Source organism: Nothoprocta perdicaria, unplaced genomic scaffold (genome assembly GCF_003342845.1).
Source record: "Nothoprocta perdicaria isolate Ctin4 unplaced genomic scaffold, notPer1 scaffold_197, whole genome shotgun sequence".
In the NCBI taxonomy this organism is placed as follows: domain Eukaryota; kingdom Metazoa; phylum Chordata; class Aves; order Tinamiformes; family Tinamidae; genus Nothoprocta; species Nothoprocta perdicaria.
This window is the reverse complement of record NW_020455171.1, coordinates 253565-276245: the sequence shown is the minus strand read 5'-3', so window position 1 is coordinate 276245 and position 22681 is coordinate 253565. Positions and strand designations below refer to the sequence as shown.

General features: G+C 40.2%; 1 protein-coding gene across 7 annotated transcripts in view; it reads right to left on the bottom strand.

The window, feature by feature from the left end:
- ACTN2 (actinin alpha 2) overlaps positions 1-22681 on the bottom strand; it is a 65676-nt gene that overhangs the window by 14132 nt on the left and 28863 nt on the right. For 3 of the 7 annotated variants that reach the window (XM_026037363.1, XM_026037357.1, XM_026037355.1), the window contains exons 4-13: positions 20792-20878; positions 19563-19650; positions 17741-17819; positions 14004-14085; positions 11853-11938; positions 8947-9039; positions 8194-8424; positions 6879-7026; positions 5082-5232; positions 434-542 (exon numbers count right to left, since the gene is read on the bottom strand). In XM_026037363.1, the coding sequence (XP_025893148.1) occupies positions 434-542; positions 5082-5232; positions 6879-7026; positions 8194-8424; positions 8947-9039; positions 11853-11938; positions 14004-14085; positions 17741-17819; positions 19563-19650; positions 20792-20878 (1154 nt within the window). Of the gene's footprint in view, positions 1-433; positions 543-5081; positions 5233-6878; positions 7027-8193; positions 8425-8946; positions 9040-10560; positions 10647-11852; positions 11939-14003; positions 14086-15814; positions 15894-17740; positions 17820-19562; positions 19651-20791; positions 20879-22681 lie in introns of all 7 variants that reach the window. The other 4 variants (XM_026037360.1, XM_026037361.1, XM_026037358.1 and 1 more) reach the window with 2 other exon arrangements.

Here is a 22681-nt window from a genome sequence, read left to right as displayed (position 1 = left end):
TTGGCATGTGTAGATGTGACTCCCTCTTTTCTTAATGAACATGGCTTCAGACTTCTCATTACCAAAAACTTACCCTCTATGGGCTATTATCCCGTAACTCACCTGATTTATGTTCAGACAAGTAAGAAAAGGTAAGTGCCTAACAGATTTTATTATTGCTGGGCACCAAATTCCCAAAGAGTGGTACTMAAAACCACATTCCATTTGTTGCTGCTTTATAACCGTCCTTGGCTGCAGAGAACTGTAAAATTTGTTCTGAGCAATTCAATCTGTTTGCAAAYAAAACCACAGCAAATTGAAAGAAGATCTGAGGTTTATTGCTGTGTGGGTTCCTCAGGGGATGCTCTGTCTGATACATGGTCTCCACATCCCAAACAAGAGGCTTYTTTGCCCCCACCTCAGCTAAGCTGCTGGTTGTTGCTGTGCACTTTACCTCCAGCGCTTCTCTCCTTTTCTGCGTAAGTGTTCCCAGTCGGTCCCATTGGTCACATATCTTTTGGCATCGATCATTGACACTTGCAGCATCGTGGTAGTCCAACTCACTACGAGAGAGTGAAGACACAAGTCTGTGTGACTTTCTGAGAGACAGGAGCAAGCTGCACATTCTGCATCCTGGCCCTTAGTAGTTCTTCCCCTCTTTTTTTGCAGTATTTCTCCTCCAGCTGGGGAAGTGTTGCAGCACGGCCTTGTGTCATCTAGGCATTCCACACCCTAAGCAACACAAGAATAAGAGCAACCTCCTCTGCTGTGCGGAAAAGCAACTGTCCACCTGTGACCATTAAGATGCCTAATCATCATCTCAGCTTTTCCATTGGTAAAGGAAAGCCCAGAATGCTTCAGTCTGGGGCTTATCAGGTTCCTGTAGCTTGGTACAGTGCTAACTTCTAAAGCTGGAGGTGTGATAGTTTCATTTTAAATCACTCAGTGATCCTTGCCAGCCTTGTAACCTCTGAAACCATTTACCTGAGAACCGTAGCCTGGTTTGCATTCCACGCGGGATCCCTCTCCCACAGGCCGGGCCGTCAGCAGAAGCTGCTCAGATTTGGGCACAGGGAACAACTTTCACCGTCCTTTCCGGGACAGCCTCGCAGAGCTACAGGCTGGGAGGGGCAGAAGGCCCCTCTGGAGGCAGCCACCTGCACGAAGCAGTGCACCCGCAGGCAGGGGGTGACCGGCGGTTCCCACCTGCTGAGCGGGTTTGTGTCACGCTGCGAGGCAGCGGCCTGCTCTCACCGAGACGGGCAGCAACATTTCACGGCTCTGTTGGAAATTCTGCGCTGAGTCTGTCTCAAATCCAGCTTGCATCCCACTGACAGGTAATCCCCTTGGTTCTGCTGCAGCCTTCACGGCCATAATAAAATACAAGTTTGGCAGCTCACTTCTATCAGTACATCATCATCCCCTGAATTTAGCTCTTGGCTGCTCCTTGAGGACACTTTGCACAGCACCAGGCATTGCAGAGATTGTGTTTACATGACAGCACGACAACATGAAACTATGATTTACTCTAAGGCTTGAAAAAGACATTACATTAAAAATTCAGGCAAATTTGGTCCTGATCCAGAGAAACATTTAGGAACGGTGACAATTTCACCAAAATGATAGAATTTGTTCCCTTCTTTTGAACATTCTTCTTTACGTCATTGCAGGAGGAATGTACTTCTTTARTAACTCAGTGAATCCCAGGGGACAAAATAAAGAGACAGTTTTCCTCAGTGAACTTAGGATACAAGCCAATGGCAAAAAAAAACGCATGAAATATCTGAACCATCCAGTTAAAAAGGGTCTTTAGATAAGCTGCAAGCAGTTCACGACTGAAAGGGAAATAATGCTAAAACATGTAAAAATAAAACACCGTAACATCTTTAAAATCTATCAAAATCAACCAGAAACTGTAAAAGCAGATCTGCTATGTAAGCTGCTACACAAAGTCTTCCTATCTCTAAATACCATTTGGAGAATCACACTATTAAGACAGCATTTAAAAAGAGCAGCAGTGGGTCAAAGATCGTCAGCTAGATCACCGGGTGGCATCGGTCAGGGCAGCTGCACTACCCTCGTGGGCCTGCCACAGCTTGCTTCAAGTGCACTACAAGCACCAAAGAATATTCTGAAGCTTGAGGCGGGAGCAGAGGAAGAAATTACTTACAGGAGATTAATATATAAAAATAAAGAACAGGTTTCTATTCATTTTCATGTTAATTTTTGTCTCTCAGCATTGAAACTGTGAAAAGACAAGATTTCACGTTTTTGTAAGAAGCAGCTTGGCTTACCATGCATAAGCAGAGCACTGCTGTGCATGCATTAATAGAGTGTCCAAGGGAACATTTTTATTTATGTGGTTACTTGAAATCTTSAAGCTTTGGAATTAAAAATTCAGGAGACTACTGCTTTTGTTCCCACAAGTAATTTATCCATAAAGAATTAAAAATATAGGCAAATTTCATGCACGGAAGCATTTTGGTAGGCGCTYACTTTAGGAAGGACGCCAGGGACACCAGGATAACCTGGCGAGCCCCATCCCTCAGGCCTGGTTCAGAAGCTCCTTCGTGCCTGGAAGCACCACGGGAGCGAGCCCAGGTTTCCAAAGCAGCAGGGCTCTCCAGATCAATCCACGTTACAGCCTCACGTTACGGTGGTCTTAGCTGAAAATATGTTGCTATGGTAAAAGTGATGAATTTGCAAGAAACTATGTTCAATAAATTTTGTCCGGATGATTGGAATGAGTACACAGGACCATAAATTAATTTAGCTCCCTCTAGTACGTCTCACCCCAGCTCTGCTCAGCCTTTACTATGTTATAAATGGTAAGTCCCGTTTTAGAATCCCTCGCTCTTCTTCCAGCTTTGTATTTGGCCCCATCCAAGCCTCATCATGCTGCACAGCCAAGGGTTTCCAGATCTGTACAAGCTGACACACAGCGATCCCATACAGCATCTGCACCGGAATGACCTGTGTGTGCACGGATCCTCTATCGAGACAGCATCAATCACCAAGCTTTTAACAACCTTAACCTTTAGCTCATGGCAGACTCAGCTGCTGCAGCAAAAGATACCAGAGGAGACAGTGAGCTGCAACCAGGATAGCTCAAGGTCACCCAGGGGCTGTTCCCCTTCCTAACGGCGGCACTAGATCCCCAGAAATGACTAAAACTAAAGGTATGGAAGTGCCCTGACTAGGAATTTGGTCACAATGACGGTTTCCATAAGGGCCTGTGACCAAAGAAATCAACAAGACAACTGTCATTGACTTCAGGGGGCTTTGAAGCAGGCACTAACACACATTTCTGAGCATTCATGTGTTAGCTCTAAAAAAAAAATGACCAGAGAAAGGACCCAGCATTTTCCTCCATAATTTTAACAGTGGTGTGAGAAACTGGGGATAAGTAATCAGACACAATATCTAAGCTGTCCATTTGCTTGTAGCTAATAATAAAACTTGGCCTTTTTTCAACATCTTTCATTCAGTGTTCTCCAAGGACATAAGTCTGAGCCCTAGTGAAAAACCAGGCTCTGATAGACCAACCCACTGTATGGATGAGCAGAAAGCAAAAGACAGCATCTCTCTAGGCAATGAATGTTCAGCCCCTTTGCAACCTGGGCCACAAATAAGTTGGTCTATTCCACAGAGAGAAGAGAGAGGAGAGAAGCATAAAACTGATTACTGGGTTCACTGGCCTCACCAGAGGTAAAGGACACGGAGTTGAAAAAGCTGGTAGCAGTTGCTGTGCTCTGTACACTGAATATGCAAGGTTTCCCCTGACTTGGAAAGACTACATTATAAATTTCAGAAACTTCCTATAATACAAAGTGGAGCAAGAGCTCCACACAAGTTAGCCCTATAGCTCAGGGTGAAATACAAGGTGTTCCACAAGCTGAAACAGGCAGTGAAATCTGCAGTCTTTATCTCTCAGACTTCTTTCACACTAACTGAAAGTACTTGCTCTGCCCACTGTGCTTTACTTAATCTCCTTTAAATAAACTTAAAAAACAGACAATTTTCCCCCTAAATCCACTTTAATGACACAGGCTGTGCTGCTATCAGGTATAAACTGCATTTTTAGACAGACCTTTGACATTTTAATTGTTCATGAATTTGGAGCTGCTCATGTTTTAGAGTTGATGGAGGCAACCAGAGATAGGAATCTGAGTTCCTTTGTGCTGGTTCCTGTTTTGATCATGAGCACGCACTTGTCTCTCCCAGCAGTATTTATACCGCAGGTAAATAAGGAATTTAAGTGTCTCCCAAATGTTAAGATCAGGCAGAGTGTCACTGATTTGCAGCACAAAAGCCATGCAATCAATTAGATTTTAAAATCAAATGTGCTTTCCTTGTATATAGCATATGGAATGAGCAAGGGTTGGTGCTGTGCTGGGTGCTGGGTGAAAATCCTGGCTTTCCTACAGCTGGCGTGTTTGTAACCCCGAGCAAGTCACCCAGCTGCCACATGCCCCACTGCCATTTCTCTCGAAGGGAGACAACAGCAATTCTCTATATCAAAGGAAGAGATTGTGAAAGTAAGTGTGTGAGAGACATAAAATCTTCAGACTCTTGTTATCAGAGAATAACAGTGTAGTGCATCGGCCACTCACTGGACAGGGAATAGTTTGGGGATGTGAACCATTTGAAATGACCTACATAACTGTGAGAAAATATTTGATTTCAAAGTGAAAATGTGTGATCGGTAAATTTTCTGGGTCACGTGAAATTCTTTTCTAAGGCGAACAACTCACAGCCAGTGCCTCTCAGCAGAGCATACAAACTGAGGAATTAACACCTCGTGCATCCCCACCACAACACACAATTCAGTCATCAGCAGAACTAATGCTAAAAGCTCACTGTTAAATCAATTTTTTTTTTTTTTTTTGGGGGGGGGGGTAACTGTGGTCAGTTTAATATCTATATTTGTCCAGAGGTTGGGAGGAGAGGAGGGAAAGGTCTCGGTGACCAACTCGGATAATATACGTCTGAAGCTATCTCTGGAATTCCTACATGGGTACCTATGACACTATCGAATTCACTGGAAAGAGTTTATCTCAAAGTTAAATGTCAGCAGCTGCAAGCCTTTAAATGGAACATACTTCAGCTCCTGGGCAATGGCAGCGATCTGTTCCACCCTGTCTTGGTGAGCAGCCAAATCACTCTCAAAAGCTTCATGTTTCCTCAACATAGCACGAACTTCTGTCAGAGAAGCAGATTCATAATCCTTCTGGAGCAAGATCTGCTCTTTGCCTGCAAGGAAAAAACTGAAATATTAGTATACTTTACGGAGTCATTAATTAGAACAATTGCAAATTTAAACAATTCTTGTCAGTGTTAGACTGTGATGAAATCCTGCCTTCACTGAAATCAGTGGCTAATTGTCAGTGCAACAGTTTTAGTTAGGAATATATATTTTTCAAAGAGCTTTAAGTAATTCTTTTTTTTTCTTGCACCAGCTCAAATACAGCTATTATAGCAATAGTCATTTGGCCTCAAATAGCTAGTACTAAGTTGCTTGGACAAGTGGCATAATGGCCTAAAAATGGTATATTGGCAAAAAGTGGAGCTCTAAGCTATTCTGGTAAGTCTTCTGCAATGTATTCCTGATTTATGAAAGCAGAAATCACACTGCTATGCTCAGCTTCACTCTTCTTAATGATCTATTATTCTTTTTCATGTTGTGCCTTCAATTCATTATTCATTTAAACACTTCTGCCCAAAAGTTAAGGTTGAGATGTGTGACCATCGTTTGCATCAGTTTTTGAATTTTAAGTAGAAAATGCCATGCTGGTTACAAAGAGTTAGAGAAACAAGCAGAGGAAATGTGAAAGTGAGCCGTTACTCCCCAGTAACTGCTGTGTTGGATGACTAAATCTATAGAGAAAGCCYTTTCAACTGCAGCTTGCCACATGGCATTACACAGATCCATGGATTCTGAAGCCAGAAGGGACTACTGAGTGAAGCCACTTGCTGTGTACCAGCTTCCGCGAGGTTCTCCCTGTGCAACAGCCAAAACGTGTCACCACGAGTAGTGTACGTAGAGCAAATAGGCTCTCAGGGCTGAAAAGCACTTTAGGTTCACTTCTAACATCTTCTTGGCAGCCATGTACTGCTTTGTGTGCTTCCAGCAGCTGTGCTACGGGACGGCCTCTATGGCCGTGAAGAGATTCTAGGTGGCAAACGCTGGGACTGGGAGTGGAGCAGAAGCGTCAAGATGTTTGTCACGACAAACACGAGGCTGACAGAACAGCCCGGTGTTTTACTGTCCCCAACAGACTTTCTGCCAGTGCTGTGACAGACACAGGCCCGGAGCTGCTACACGTCCACATTAGGGCAGGCTGCCATTCAAATACAGCACTGTACTGGGAGTACAGCAGGGTATGCAGCACAGTAGAAATGAGCTCCTTACCAGGCAGTTTATGTAGACTATTCAAAACCATCGTGATGGCCATCTGATAGTCAACTTGAAACACTGTTAACAACGTAATGTTTAACCAACCACAGATTCTAATTTATTTTTTGAGTTGAAATTTCAGTTGGAAAACAGGATCTCTGTACTCAGTGCTGTCTTGGTTGGATTGCTAATATACAAACATACAGGAATGTACTRTCAGGAACAGCCTTTAATCAAATGTTGGATATTCCCATTAAGTGTAGCTATTATCTTGATAGAAAAAAATATGACCTTTTTACGGTTAAATTTAATTAGCAACACACCTGTAAGTTAGTTATGACTGTAGCCAACAAAACCTGAAATTTTATTGGTTATTATTTGAGGTTTCTAAAACTGTCGGAAGTACCTACTAGTTAAAATTCGGTGTGGTAAATATGCAGCGTCAGCACTTCAGCTTTGAATGTTAAAATGTAAAAAAAATGTGGAAGCCACCTATGCTCACCATATGCCCACTGTTCGTGAGTGGAAGCCTTCTGCCTAAATTTCTCAGCCAAGTGTTCAAGTCTCTCCAGCCTTCGTATTTCATTCAGCAGCCACTCCTCATAGCCTTTCTCAGCTTGCTCAAGCCTCTGCCAAGCACCAGCAATATCCTGTGAGGAGAATACATGGAAGACAAGGGATGAAGCTTTCATCTCTTTTTTACTTGAATTTGCAAATTTGGGATTCATTGATAATTTTGCTCCAAAATGGAAATTACGTTCGCATTTCTTAAAAACCACACAATCACAGAAATGTTGGTTCTGACACACCTCTGGAAGTCACATAGCCCAAATTCCTGCTCATTATGGAGCATCCTATGCAAGTGATTCAGGTGTTGAGGTTCTGGTATTAGCATACAAGAAGTGAACCCTTATAAAAAGGGCTTCCAAATGTAGCTATATCTATTGAGCATCTTCATGAAATATTACTTTTACTTCCTATTTTATAAAATGCATATTCTTTTATGAAGAGTATGTCTGTTATTTGAATAAAGGTGTTATGTTCTTAGAAGTTGAAAATAACAGTAATTAGTGGGATTCATGTTTATCTGGAATATAAATTCATTTCACTTTCTGTGGTGCACATGTTTTGTGAGATTCCATGGAAATTCAAAGACCTCAGTAGTAAACTGATCTGAGCGGCACCTTGTCTTTTGAGTACGGGGAGAAAATGATGCTAGTCATCATTTTCAGGTAGAGCAATTATCTATTTATCAAATCTGAGCAACAAAAATGCAATATTAGAACAGGTTYGCTATATTTCAGGGGAAGTGTTTTGACTCACATTCAATTCACAATATTTAGTAACCGATAAGAATTCCTGATGCAGACCACCTTTACCTTCAGCGACATAAGCACAAATCAAGTGGTATTTTAAAAAACAGAAAAAGGCGGAAACATATACAGATCCATGACTGTTTCTGTAAGCCTGATGACCAAAATGTAATGGAAACCTGTGTGGGTTTTTCTTAAATAAACAACAGCACTTGGCCTCCCTGATAGAGGAGTATTGATAACACTCCTCAAGTGGGAAGCCTGTATTTTGTCATGTCTCAAGACAATTTGCTACCAGAGAAAGCCTTAAAAAGGGCAGGAGCATGCTGAAGGGAAACAAGGCTCTAGAATGAAAAGGAATGTGTAGAAAGAATGGTTTGATAAAGTGCAACAAAATTAAGTTTTTGAAGACGATTTAGAATGGCAATTCCATCCTCCCTATTGAATTTTTCATACGAATATTGATCTAAAGGAGAAGGGAATATTGATCCCTCTTTTACTTACTGAAACCATTTTTCCCTCCGACGGCATGAAAGCCGGCCGATTGCTGATCCTCAGTTTTGTCTGCAGGGTGTTGAAATTGATCTCCAGCTGACACTTCTCCTGGACTTTGGGAGGCTTGTGCTTGCGGCGGTAGTCGCGGAAATCCTCTAATTTCTTCTGCATGGCCTGCATTGTTTTTTCTGGGGTCCTGTTTTCCAGCCAAGGAATTGTCCGTCGAATCCATTCTAAAAGCTGTCAAATCCATAAAAACCATTGAAATATTCCCAGGAAATGAAACAGCAACCAATGAAAATAATATTGAATGCACCAACCTCAAACATTTCTGCTCCATCTTACTTTTAATGCCTTGAGTTGGTATCAATGCCATAATGGAAAGGGAAATGCACAAGGGAAAGTGAACAATAATATGGGATACTTTTTTTTTTCCTAATTTGCCCGAATTAAAACAAGCCTCACATTAAGATATTTCTAGAAACACCTTGATTTCAGAAAGTGAACACACATGTAAGCTGTCTCTAGCTATATTACTAGCCACTTGCAAAAGTGTTGGTCTTGATGTCTCAAGCAGTTTGAGATCAGGATAGATACCGGTCAAGTAACTCAGGTTTTGGGGGTAGACCCAGGACAAAAAAAMCCACCCCTGTTGGCACATTAAAGAGACTGAAGGACCCTCTGGAGGTGACACTGGAAGCGTGTGGCAAAGCAGTGACATTAGCATAACTATCACTGTGCTACAGTCACAGCTGTTCTTACCTCACTTGCTAGTCTCTCATATTCTTCCATCAACCTTTCATTTTCCTGATTCACAGCAAGCACCTTACAGATCCGGTTAGCTGCAGTCTCAGCCTATAAAACACAACAAATAAACAAGACATATTCATAGTCACATTCCRACATGGACACAGGCTTGGAGAAGGAGACAAATGTGGCTTCTGCAAATAAAAGTTACACTATTTTACAGCTGTTGATCTGTGCTCTTAAGTGACTCAAATATAAACTTATTATACTCAAATTTACCTTACCCACCTTAGAGCTGTTGGGGGGCAAAGTCTGTACTGACAAATTCCAATGGCCTGGATGAGGCACAGACCGGCATAGAATTCAGTTGGTTGTACAAGAGAGAATTTCAAACTACCATTATATCTGCCTATTAAATCATTATCAGAGCAGTTTAGGACATTCTTCAAGTTATCATATTACTTTTTTTTTTTTTTTAAACACACGCAAAAATATATTAGGTTTGTTAGCCACACTGGAAAGACATCCCATGTGATTTAGGAGTCCTCCTACCATTCCATATCTGCACATCACATGCACATATACTCCCAAGGATGCAGCTCAGCTACTGCCAGCAAGCCTTTTTGTGCCTCCTGTCAAACTTATTTGTGAGGGTACGGCTGCTCTGCCATATTTAAAACTGACACTAATAGTTTGACATCACTGATCTATACTTTCATACAAATGTGAATCTGGAATAAATCCAACTGATTAAAAAAAAATCTATGTGGACTCCTGTGCTACAGAGGATATTTGAAATCTCTCTTTGCATTAATAATAAAAATTAACATAACTTACATAGCTCTTTGAGGCAAAGGAGAACCTGCATACTAAGAAGCAAAAGGATGCAACAACATGTACCTGTGCTGTGGCAAGGTATAGGATGCCTACCAGATTGGAAGGGAAAATAAATCTTGATGATGGAGGCAAAATATCAGTTGCTTTAAGGCATTCTTTTTTTCACACAAGTTGGGTTGTATCCATCTGTAGATTACAAATATATGAAGCAGCCAAGAGGGAAATGTGACTTCTTAAAGTGAAAAACCTATCCAGCTTGACAGATTTGCTGCTGATGTTCTTGATACTTGTACTAGCTTTTTACTTCACAAATTAATCTGATAGTTTTATTGGGAATTGAGCACCAACACTGTTCGGACACTTCTGTTTCTCTCTGCATCTTTAGGTCTCTGAAAATCTAGTCCTCAGTATGAGTAAGACTCGTACAGTGTCACTGTCCAAACTGTGGTGAAATGTTCTTCTCAAGAGAAGACAAGGCAAAAACATTTCCTAGGGCAGCAACAAACACAGTCCCTTCAAATATAATTTTCCCGAAACAGCCTTTGCAATTACCAAGTTAGTACACTCAAAGCCAAAAATTCTGATAGGAAGCAGTAATGTCCATTGGAATCAAAAATTACACCTTGCTAGGCAACATTTAACTAAATCAGATTCAAGTGCTGGTTAAAAACATGGACTTGCAATTGTTAATTAAAACGACAAAGTACTAAGCCAAGGTTTTTTAATAAGCTAGTGGAAATGTGAAACAACCAATCAAAAACACAGCAACCTGAAGGGACAGTTGAATAATACCTGCTCTGCTCCAGCAAAAGCATGGTAGAAGCAGGACACATAAGTCATGATAGCTCTCTCGTCAGGTTTGGGAGTGTTCACAATATCTACAAGGGGAACGGAGAAACGAAAACAAACAAAAATCGAAGAGTAGAAAACAGGATGAATAAATGAAAGCACAATATAGTTGTCATTCTGATTGTTCTACTGTCCAAAGACAGCTCTGTACTCTAGRAACTACACAAAGAGGTAATAAATTGTTAAATTCATTGCTGCTGGCAGAAAAAGTRAAAAAATAAAAAAAGTCCTAGTAACTCAGAACGAGCTGTTATAAAAAGATGATTTTTTTTTAATGGGCCTAATCATGCAGAGAAGTGTGAATTCCCTTCATTTCCCCAGGACTATCTGCGTCAGAATTGTTCACAGAGCTGCGGGTTGTTCACAGGGGTGAGCAGCATGGCTGGCTGTTGCAGGGCACCCAAATCTCTGGTGATTTAGAGCATGTTTTTTTGACTAAGCCTTAGGAATAAAAAGGCTACATTTTGATCTGGGAAAATGTCCTCTGGACTGCCTGTGGATTAGTTAGCACTTTAGCATTATGTATTCAGGACTCTTGATTTTACTAATATCTGAATTATATGTCTACAGAATATGTTTTGTAAACTTTCTTGCTTTCTCTGCTTGTGCTTCTTTTCATTAGGATGTGACTCTAGAGCTCCTCTGAGAAGTCTGAGTATGTTTCTATGTCTATTTTGCATCTTAGCAATGTTTTATGTTGCTGCCTGTACTTACCATTAAGCATTTAACATTTTAAAAACGATCCTGAAAGCATTAAGAGAGCAGCTCATTTTCTGAGCACCTGTTATGATGATTTTGACATCTGTAGCAGGAATAACACCCAGCAGGGGGAGAAAGATGGCATTGTGCTATTGAAATTGTTTTTTTTTTTTTTTTTCTCTGTGAGCTTATTTTCATCTTGCATTTTAAAGGTGCTTCAAATCAGTGCACAAAAGTTCAATTTAGGAGAATAATGTCCTCTTCCAGTTCGGTGGCCAGCTGTTGAAAACATACTGGACATTCTTAGTAAGTACATACAGAAGATGAAACAGGAAGGTTTGCTTCTACAGGCAGATGGGCAAACTACTAGTGCCTCTACAGAGGCAGTTGCTCACAGAGAAAATCAAGCAATAGGAAACGAGCTCAAGACTAAGATGCTATCCTAGAAACTAGTAAGGAAAAGATCAGAAACTGCTGAAAGAAACAACAACATAGAAGGTGAAGGGTGAGATCTGATCCATCTTCTACAACCTCACCTTCTGAGCACCAGCAAATGCATGGTAGTAACAGGAAACATAAGTCATAATGGTTCTTTCATCGGGTCTGGCAGTGTTTACTACATCTGTGTAGAGAGAAGAGGGTTAACTGCTCAGAAATTCTAGCAACAAGGCACTTCCAACAGATAAGGCTGATGATGCCACCTCGCTGCAAGGACTAAAAATAAATATCATTCAGCTTGCAGGTGTTTACTTGTTTACTGATATCAGTGCATAGCTAGCCTAAGGTTTAAAAATCAATGAATGGAAAAGATGTGTCTCTCCTCGAAAAGTTAAAGCATCTGAAGACAGAGACTGTGCAGAGGGTATTGCTACCTTCTGGTTTTGTGGAAACTTCCAGAGCAGATGGCAAGGCTGGCAGATCTGCTGGGTTCAGCRTCACTGTCACTCCAGAGTAACTTCATCTAAATCACTAGAATTATTCCAGAGTTAAACATGGCTACTGACAGTCACAAAACAGAAGTGCATATGGTGCATATCAGCACAGGGTCCCTGTAGCTGACAGAAAGCTGACAGATATTGGAAACCTTAAGAACGTGCACTCCTGCAGACCAGGAGTAAATTCCGGGCTAAGAAAAGCTTGGATAGTAACAGTTTTGCACTTCTTTAGCCACACTGTCTTTTTAGTTAATAGCATAAACCATAGAAAGGTTTGCCTTGTCTGACTGACAGTTTCATTCCTGTTATGAGAGGGCAGATTAAAAGCATAGAGTGATTGAAGCRGGGGTGCAATGGCAAAAAATAGATCTTTTTAATACTTCAAAGGACAAAGCAGGCAAAGGTGCCTTCACACCAATTGTGAGTGCGTGATGAAGGATGCAGAGCCAACTGCAAAGATTCCTGCCGGTGGAGGAGCGAGAAGATGTTGGTGTGAAATGATCTAGGGACAAGGTCTGATTTCTAATATTAACAGTGAGATCTTCTAACTTCAGAGCCTATGTATTTACTGATTTTGCATCCATTTCACACAGTTGTCAAGAAACTTTTGAAAAGTCTCTACCGAGATTATAGTTGTATTAAAAAGTGATGGCAAACACTTAGACGGTGTCAGAAGATTTCATTGCCCCTAAAACTTTCCAAGACAGAAGATAGTGAGGTAAAGGCTAGAGATGAAGAAAAAGAAAATGACAGCAGGAGCTGTCCCATGGCAAGGAAGGAGCACATTTGTTAAGTCCTTGCATAGTATTTTCAAATAAAACCAAAGAAGCCTGAAAGTGGAATGACAGTTTCAAGATTTAAAATTAGTTTGAAGCATGGAAGTGAAACCAAGAAATCTCTTCACTGAAGAGGTTGTGACACAGATTTTCAAAAGCACTCTGTGGAGGCCTAACTTTCCTACCAAAGTCTTCAAGGGTGGCAGAGTGAGTTTAAATGGTCTGGATAATTCCTCTCTTCTCACTGCTCAACTGCTGACAAGTCTCCAGACCAGAGTTTGCCAACTTGGAGAGGACCAATTTTGGTACCATTTTGCCTAGCTTTCAAATGATTGTCTCCCTTGAAGAAGTTCAGGAAATTTTAATAGATATTTCTCTGTTATTTTTTTAGACAAGCCCTAAAGATTATTGGAGAAACCAAGCATGAAAGTATTTSATGATGATCACTGAAGAAGGTTTAAAATTAAAACAAAATGAAAAGAAAAGCTTTCCTCAACCTAGCTCTTTCTCAAGGAAGGCATATTATTAGTAGCATATTTGGGAGATCTATACTACTATTTCTCTTTCCAATGCCTTTGTTTCAAAATTAAAAAGTGAATATGCTTTAAGCTGCTAACAGGTGCGTTTCCCTTTATCAGGCTTAGATTTTAAGTTCTTCAAGGTAACGATTGCTTCTGATCCTGCATTTGTACCCAAACTGCCATGGGTACATTCGTTAAGGTTAGCACCTGCAGTGCTTTAATAAATATAAACAATAACAAAGAATAAGCAGAAATAAGTGGAATTATCCAGTATATGGGCAACATGAAGGAAAAGATTCTTTTAGAAAGACAAAGAAGGATGAGAYTGTGCCACAATGATACATGTAAAAGGAATGTCGAAATTTGAATGTCGGCGTGTTGAAAATATGAACATTTTAGTGTTTCCTAAAAACATGTTCTGAATGACAGAAACTTAGGTAACATATAACTCTTACCTTCTGCATCCAACATCTTGGGAATATCCAAATGCTTTTCAGCAATTTCCATGGCAAGATTGATATTTCTTATGGGGTCATCCTGCATCAAAGAAGAGAATATAAACTAGTTCAACACAGAGGTTTTCTTTAAAGCAAGACCACTGCAGTAGGAACATGAAAACTTACATAGCCTGACACAAAGCAGAAGCTTTTCCCAACCATAAACTGGAGTTAAATTGCTGTTCTCAGAAAGCAGAGTGCAGGTATATGAACTTTTAGTGTATCGACTTCTGTACTTTAGCAGAAACATTAATAAGCTCCTAGGTGCCWCTAGGCCTCTACCACATATTTATTGGGGTGGTCGGCATAGCTAACATGTGCAGTGTACACCTATATAGGGTTAACTCTGAGTCAAGAYCATTGGTCCAACAGGCTGTGCTGGATTGTTCCAAAATTGGTCCTGTATGTTTTTGTATAAACACTGCTTTAGAGTGATGTGAACTCTAACGAGCTAACAAGTTMTCTGCTGGTCAGGCACATGAGAACAAGCAAGCACAGACAGAAAAGCAGCTACTCAGAAGGTGCAAAACTTCCCATTTTTCACTTGGACAACCAAACCTACAGCATATCTATAACTTAAATTCTGGATTTGTTGAAAAATGAGAATTCCTTCTGGTTTGGAAGGTTTAATTWTGTTTTTTGAAGGAAAAGAAAAGAAGTAGTGAGCACAACTCGGGCAAACCGCACGTATTTCATGTCTTACACTACAGTCAGCTATTGCTGACAGGGAAAGAGCGTGCCAGATTTGGGTTGCTTTTAAGGCAACCCTTCTGTATAAGTATAGAGTCTTCAGTTGTTGAAGAAGAGTAAAACATTCCAAGTGATACCACAATTCATGCCATTAATGCTACTAATATTTTCAAGTCTTCACAAACTGCTAAATGAACACAGCCTCTCTGAGCGATGCCCATGTCTACAAAGAGAGCTGAGGAAAACAGCACACAGAAAAGCAAAGTTAGAAAACCTGGATGGGAATCAGAAAAAGATTCACAGGTTTTCTCTACAGAATTTCCCAGGCCTCAGTTTGAATACAAATACTTTCTACAGGAGGAACTTTTCTTGGGCATTCTTCTGCTGCTTTGCAGTGAACTTAGACTACTTAGTATGGTGCTATAGCAATGATTTGAGCTTCACAGAAGTCTGTTCTTCAAGTGCATACACGTAACTTGGTTTCAGTTTACTGTAGATCAGACACAGATTTTCAGATCATAAGTAGTAATGCCCATAAGTATATCCTTCCATAAACACACTATATGAGTTAGCTTTTTTTAAAGCTGTCATTTCAATAAAACCTGTTGTGAAGAAGAGCTTGCATATTGAGGTAATTTGGCTAACAATTTGGCTGTAATAGAATACCAAGTCTCTAATCATCAATTCTCATTCTATCATCATTTAGCAGTTTTGTGCATCATTTAAAATAAAAGGAATTAAAATGGGGACAATATAAACTATTTTTTGCTATTATACATGTGTAATAGAACATCTACTAATTGTGTCTACAAAAAATCATATTGATTTAAAAAGACAAAAATACTAAATCTAAGTGAGACCTACTGACTAGGTTAAAACGTTTCTGTCACAGATGAGTGATGGGAAGCCCCTATTCGTGTGCTTGGTATTAAGTCCAAGGGTAARCAGTGCTATACAGGGAAAGGATTTGATTAAAATCATACCAGCTTCTRAATAATTGGAGATCTCCATCACTCATTCTTTTAAACCAAACTATAAGCCACAGTAATTAAAAGTCTCTGCTACTGCTAAAGAAATACCTCATCTAACTTGTCATAGTCAAGAAGATCAGGCCTGTGTCTATGGATAAGGGCGTTGAAAGCAAGGCCATCTTTCCAGCTACAGGTTCACACAAAACACATTGGTGAGAAGAAGAAAAGACAGCATGCAGAAGAGAGCAAACTAAGAAACAAGACATGAAGACAGTTGTTAACACAACCAACATGAATAGTCAATCAAACACAGCCAGGCCAGAAAAGCGAGATCTATTTTAGGATCTTTCTGCATGTGCTTTATGTGCCAGGGCTCAGTCTCAGTTTGAAACCTGACCTGATTTTATTTTGGAAATCTCTACGAGGCAAATAGTGATGCTGAAGCAGCTCTGCTCATGTTCTATTCCATTTTTTTTCAGCCCAGATAAATAGGTTTACTGCGAAGATTGTTAGTACTTCATATCACTTCTCAAGGCACAAACTCAAACAAATTTACTTCTGTTTGTGCCATGCTTGAGCATATTTACACAGAGAGACAGGAATCCTGTATACTCCATGGCGCTCTCTGCTCCTAGGGAGGAATATATATGGAATAAGAGACTAACTGAGTGTTGATGGCTAATATTTTGCCCTTCAGTTCAGGTCTGCAGTTGCAGGTCACTGCACTAAGAGCATGGAGGGCCTATCCAAACTGTACCCCACCGCTGCAGAAAGCTGAAGAGCCAAAAACCGACTTCTCCTCCTCCCTGCAGTAGAACAAGAAGGAATAAGCTCCAAATGAAGATTTTACAACTGCTTAAAATGGACCCCTCTGTGTTTAGGAATAAATTCATTTGCTTTTCATCACTGTCCACAGTGGAGCCTGCTTGAGGAGGCTCCAGCAAAAATTGTAAATACATATAAGGCAGGTAAGGTTTTCAGATCATTTCATTTCATTCTGTCATTTTTCTCCCTTCTCAACAGTTTTCTGGTAACAGTCAATTCCACTGGTAAAATCAATTTGCTGTGGAGGACAGGGGAATGGAAAAGGCACTCTATGATTTACCATTCACCAATGAAAAGTACCATTGAGCAAATTAAAACCATGATTAAACTTTCTGTTTTACTGGTGTTTAGGGAGACTTCAAGATACATTCTAATTCCAGATAATAGAAAATGGCATTTATGCAATGAGAGCTAATATGAAATTACAACATTTCACTTTATTTCCTGGCTTTTTTCCTCATTAATGGAAGTGAAAAATTTGGAGATTACTGCTTGTCCCTCATTCCTTCTGCTCAGTGCAAAGGCATCTCTCACAAGTGAGATCATGATCTGCACATGAGTTGCAAAATGTGCCACAGTCATACAACAGTTCTGTAACCCCCATGCAGTACTACCTAAGGAAGTTAGTGTATCAGTTTTGTTTGCACTTGTCTGGGGTATGGGTAGAAATACAATGAAAAAGAAGAGTAAAAAGTGATGAATATTTTCATTGTGAACTTTAATGTATAAGCCTAGTAATTTATTGCATACTCCTGATTACCAAGGGCAGTGTTTGTTCTGAGGACTCTCATGATTAGTCATCATGATGAGACTGCTACTTTACTGTTTTTGCAGTCTATGGAGTTATTTACACCAGACATAAAACAGGATGGACTGCATAATATTGTCAGCTGTGAATGGAGAATTTTAGTGTACTTGATTTAATACCAGCACTGTGCAGCATTAAAAACCTCATCAACTGCCTGGCAGCTGAGGACCGGGTTACTTGCAATTAAATCCTGAAGCCATTGTAGTGGCAAGGAGAAAAGGACACAGGAGAGTCAAGAGGTTCCTTTCTCCAAATARCTGTTTGTTTCTGGAGGGAGCTTAGGAAGCCAGGCAGCATTAGTATGCAGCCCTCAGCTTGTCTTTTAGCAAACATGCTAAGCAAACAGGTAGTGTGAGCCAAATCACTGCAGAACAGCATGCTGTACCGCCCAGACTGATGACCTTAGATAGCTTGGAGTAGTCAATAAGATCAGGTCGGTGTCTGTGGATAAGTGCACATAATCCAAGGCCATCTTTCCAGCTTTACAAGAAAAAAATAGAATGGAAAAAAAAAAGGTTAATAAAATAATAAAGTCATGGCATTTTACAGTTTGGTCCTTGCTCAAGGCTTAAAAACAAGCCGGAACACTCCTGTCGAATCCTGACAATTATGTTCCATCATCTCTCATCCCTTGCTTTTTCTTACCGTAAGCTTTGTCCTACAGCCAGTTGATGTGTAGGTAAGCATCCCATAATGCTTTCTAATTAGTGTACATTATGTAAAACAGTCTCTGATTCCAACTGCTTAATTTCTGCAGTGTTCCAGGACAGCTCAGAGTATGTGCTCATCCATGAAAATACATAATACCCTATGACACCGCATGCTTGTTAAACAATAAAGAGAAAAAAACTCTGCAATTACTTGAACTTGTTTGTACAATTGACTTTTTCTTTGTTACTTATTTCAGACAATTTTAATGACACAACCAGACATATGAAGTCGTAAATTAGCCTAGCTTATTGAAAGCCCTACACATACGACAGGTCAGATTCTCAGTACTGCTGAGCTCTGATGTTTCAATGTGACTTCAAGTCTTAGCACCCACTAACCTTGGAGGCAATAACAGGCAATGGACGGAGCGATGAGCTCTTTACTATTTGTAAAGATTATGAGAGGATCCATTTAACCAGAAGTATTTACTCTGAAAGACATTTTATTCAAGTAGATCACTGGCACTGTGGGTTTAGGGTCTTCTCCTGTGCATTAATTGTGTGATCCTAGCCGGGTTAGCCACCCCAGCCATTATACTTCTGGACAGATCGCTCAGACAACTGATCAACTCCAATGAAAATGCAATATAGCTGAGCAGAACATACAGACATGATATAAAATCTAGAAGGTAAAATGCAATCATAATGAGAAACTATTAAGAAGCATTTTCCTTAAATTAAAAGGTATTGGCTGGGATGGTCTGCCACATCCCTTTGTAAAGCATTTTTGTAAGAGCTGATTAAAACATAAGGTAGGCTTTTCAAGCATTAAAAAATACATCCTTCTTCAAAATTATTTTCCCCATAAAGTATATGAGAGTYAGCATATATATTTTCAAATACTAAGGTTGTGATCTAGTAATTTACACTGTTCTTTGTGTCTGTATAAAACTCTACTGAAAGACATTTCTATTCAAGGAAAATACCACATATCAAATTTCAGATCTCTCAAATTCTTTTTATCTGTGTATTGTGTGAATTATTTCATTTCTGACACTAAATGCAGAATGATCTTTAGCTGTTGCACATTAAGAATGAATTCMAAACTCTAATACAGAGCTTTTGCTAGAAATGCTGTAGTAGGGTCACAGCTTCCTATTGCTGTCCATGTTACAAAGACAAAAAGACTGATTTATTGTAATAGGATATTTGCATGCTTGTCACATTGATATTTTGCTGAGCATAGTCCATATCTCCTCTACAGTCATTTGGAGTGGCATTTGCTACATTACCGTGCTGTGGTACTGAGGCGTTTGCATATACCTGGGTCTCTAATAATGCAGTATATTTGGTTTATGTGAGTGGGAATTTTTTTTTTAATAGTAATTACAAAAGCCATGGTGCTAGACAGAGTTAGACTCTGAGGACAGAGCTTGATAATTTGAAGAAAAGTTTAGGTTAACAGTGAAGAGTAAAATGTTGCTTTCAGCTATAGCTACACAACTGTGGGAAAAAAAGTTCACCTCTGATATTTTAGATAGCTTTTATTGCCCTTGAAATAATGGAAGTTTACCTAAGATGGAAATTCTGAATGTTCACGTTTCTATAAGGAGCAGTTTTTCTTTGACACCACAGCAGCAGCCCTTCTTTGGCAGAAGTCTCTGTAATACACCAGGAAGTAAAAAAAAGAAAATCGGTTAAGAAATGCTCAAGCAATTCATATCTGTTATCTTAAACAAGGTCCACAATCTGAAACTGGTTAGCATAAGCTAACATTTAATCTTAAAAGRCATTAATGCAAATGGAGACAGAGAAGTCAGATGATCTGGAATAACTCTGAACCTGAAATCTCAGCCTGCACAGTAATTCTGAGATATCAGATGTTTAAGAAATTCTATGATTTGAGCATATACCTTATTGTAAGAATGTTTAGCTGAAGCAAAATACCTAATACAAATATATTAAGCATAAAAATGAATTAGGCATAAGAGATTATGTTGGTGCCAACTTGAAACAGGCTTGTAGTCTTGGTCCGTATGTTTATGGAGAGGTATAAATGTCAAAGAAATACTCCATCTGCAATCTGCGACCATCCAAATATATGAGTAAGGGACTGCAAGGATCAAATAGTTCACCATTTACATTCTGAGAATTATGGTCAGGACCTTATTCAAAGCTTGAACTTACTTTCATTGAAATTTGAATTTAGTTTCTGAAATTTTAAGACTTTTCATAACATAGTCTCCATTTTAAAAGTATTTAACTATGACACTTTTTGGAGCCAGTTATAAGTGAAAGTTAAATAATCCAAACATTTCTGAAGAAGTAGAAAAGCTAAGTAATAGCTTAGCAGGAAAAGGGATCTAATCAGATATGTGTAAAGAAGATAACTGAACAGGACTAGAAAAGTTGGAAATAGGTCTACAGTACAGACTAGTATTGGGCTACTGAAGCTCAGAAACAGTCATTCTGTTTTTCTTTCTCTCTTTCTCTGAGAGGTCCAAAGCCTCTCATTTAGAAGGCTGGATGAAGATCTCTGTCAAGATAAGGGAAGTAATTACTTTTTCCCTTCAGAAACTGATTTTGTCATGCGGCAGGGAACTTGTAATATCTTTTTTTCTGTTAAAAAAAATCATTTTTATAATGACCATCTCACTTCTGTACTATTCACATTAAAAAAAGAATTTAGGGAAGGGTTTTTGTGCAAGTCAATAAAACTGTAAAACACTTGGTTAACATTTAACTGTTTATTCCAATTGATATATTTTTACTAATCACTTAAAATAGTTACATTCCTCTTACCTTCCACTGAAATATCTTGAATAGCAAAGCGAAGGATAATAGTCCAGATCATACCCAGCGTCATTTTTACATTGCCATCAACAATTTCTAAGGTGAAAAAAGAGTTACCAGTCAATTTTTTAGAATGTGCTTCCTAAGTTTTCTCTTTCTTTACTTGAGTATTCATATAAATGATATTGTGTATCTTATATTTTCAGTATAATTCTTTACCCATATAGTATTCATCTGATTTCATTTTTCAACAAACTCATATTTTTCTTATCTCGGCAGTAAGTCCAAACCTTACTGAGGATAAGGTAACCCCAGCACTTCCATACTAAAAGGTCTTCTATACAGCTAGCTGTAGTTGTCTCAAACCTTTACCTTTCAGGCTGACTTTGGTAGGCTGGAAGTTTGAACGATAGCAGCCTCACTGTTTTCAAACATAAAGGAACTGAAGATTATAATATTTTAAGGAAGTATACGACATTAGCTGTTTAAAGTAGAAACTGAAAATTGAGCARTAGACATACGAACTGTTAAATGACTTAGGAGCCTACACACCAGTTAAACTGATTTTTTTTAATGAAATGTCATGCATTGCCTAGTGCCTAGTTTCTCAAATTTCACTATATTATTTAGATACTTTTCAAAAATATATTCAGCTAGCAATGACCAGAAATGCAGAACAGCTCAGGATACACAGCACCTCCTAAGACCAAGCTATGTGGTCTCCTGCCAAGCAGTGCTAGAAACATAGCCACAAGATTGGAGTTGTCTTAAAGCTCTGCTGACTTACGTGTCTATAATGTAAAACTTCTTTTCACTTCTGTGCTTTGAATTTGTTTCAAGACTGCTTGCATTCTCCCACAAGAAAAGGCGCTAGGAACGTACTTTTTCCATCCCTGCCTACACATACAGGGCAGTCCTTTCCAAAAGCCCAGCCGGAATCTAGTCCTCTTACATCGTTTGAAATACTAAGCGTGCTACCACTATTGCTCACAAGAGCGACACCAGAAGAAATGAACTGCAAAAGCAGTTAAGGGCAGTGCTTGTGCTCAATCAGTCTGAAAAGCACAGAGAGACTCAGAAGCGCAGAGGGTGCCTGCGAGCAGGCCCAGGCCCCGGCAGGGAGGAGGGAAGGCTGGGACGGGGCAGGGTGGGCCGCCAGCCCCGGGGCACCCAGCGCGGTGACCAGGGTGCCGGAGGGCAGCGGCTGCTCCCCGGGCCGCAGTCTGGGGAGCAGCCGCTGCCCCGCGCAGCCCACGGGGCTCTTCCCCCGGGAGGGCCGCAGGAGGAGCTGCCCGAGGAGGAGCAGCCTCCACCCAGCGCCAAATGCGGCAGAGGAGGCAGCACAGAGGGCAGCGGAGCCGCTGCGGCTGCGTAAAGGCAGCCTGAATCCGCGGGCAGCTCCCACAGAGCGGCTCGGCTGCTGCAAGCGCCCGTTACGCTGCAGCAGTGCTCAGTGCACACTGGCACTGCAACAYGGGCATGAACAAATGGGGCATGCAGCATATCACAGTATTAGAACCCAGGTTTATTTAGGAATGTCTGTTCTTCTATTTTCCCCTTTGGGCTCTACATTAATTTTCCTGACTCCTCTCCTCACTTTTCCATGCGCTGTTACAAAATATTGCTTCTGTAAGCCCTCAAGTCTCTTCCCATCTCAAACTCGAGCTCTTTCAGCCGAAGAACCCCAAACAGCAATGAGTACAAATGTAGCTCCAGGTATCTGATATGGAAATACATAGAGASGAATTTCTTCAAAATTTTAACATATGATTTAAAATACTCGGGGTCTTTGCTGATTGCCAGGCAATCGATTCATGGACTGGCATAATCACTACCCTGCTAGCTTGACTTATACACCCCTATGTACGCACACAGAGTGAAAGCCCAGGAGAGAGCATT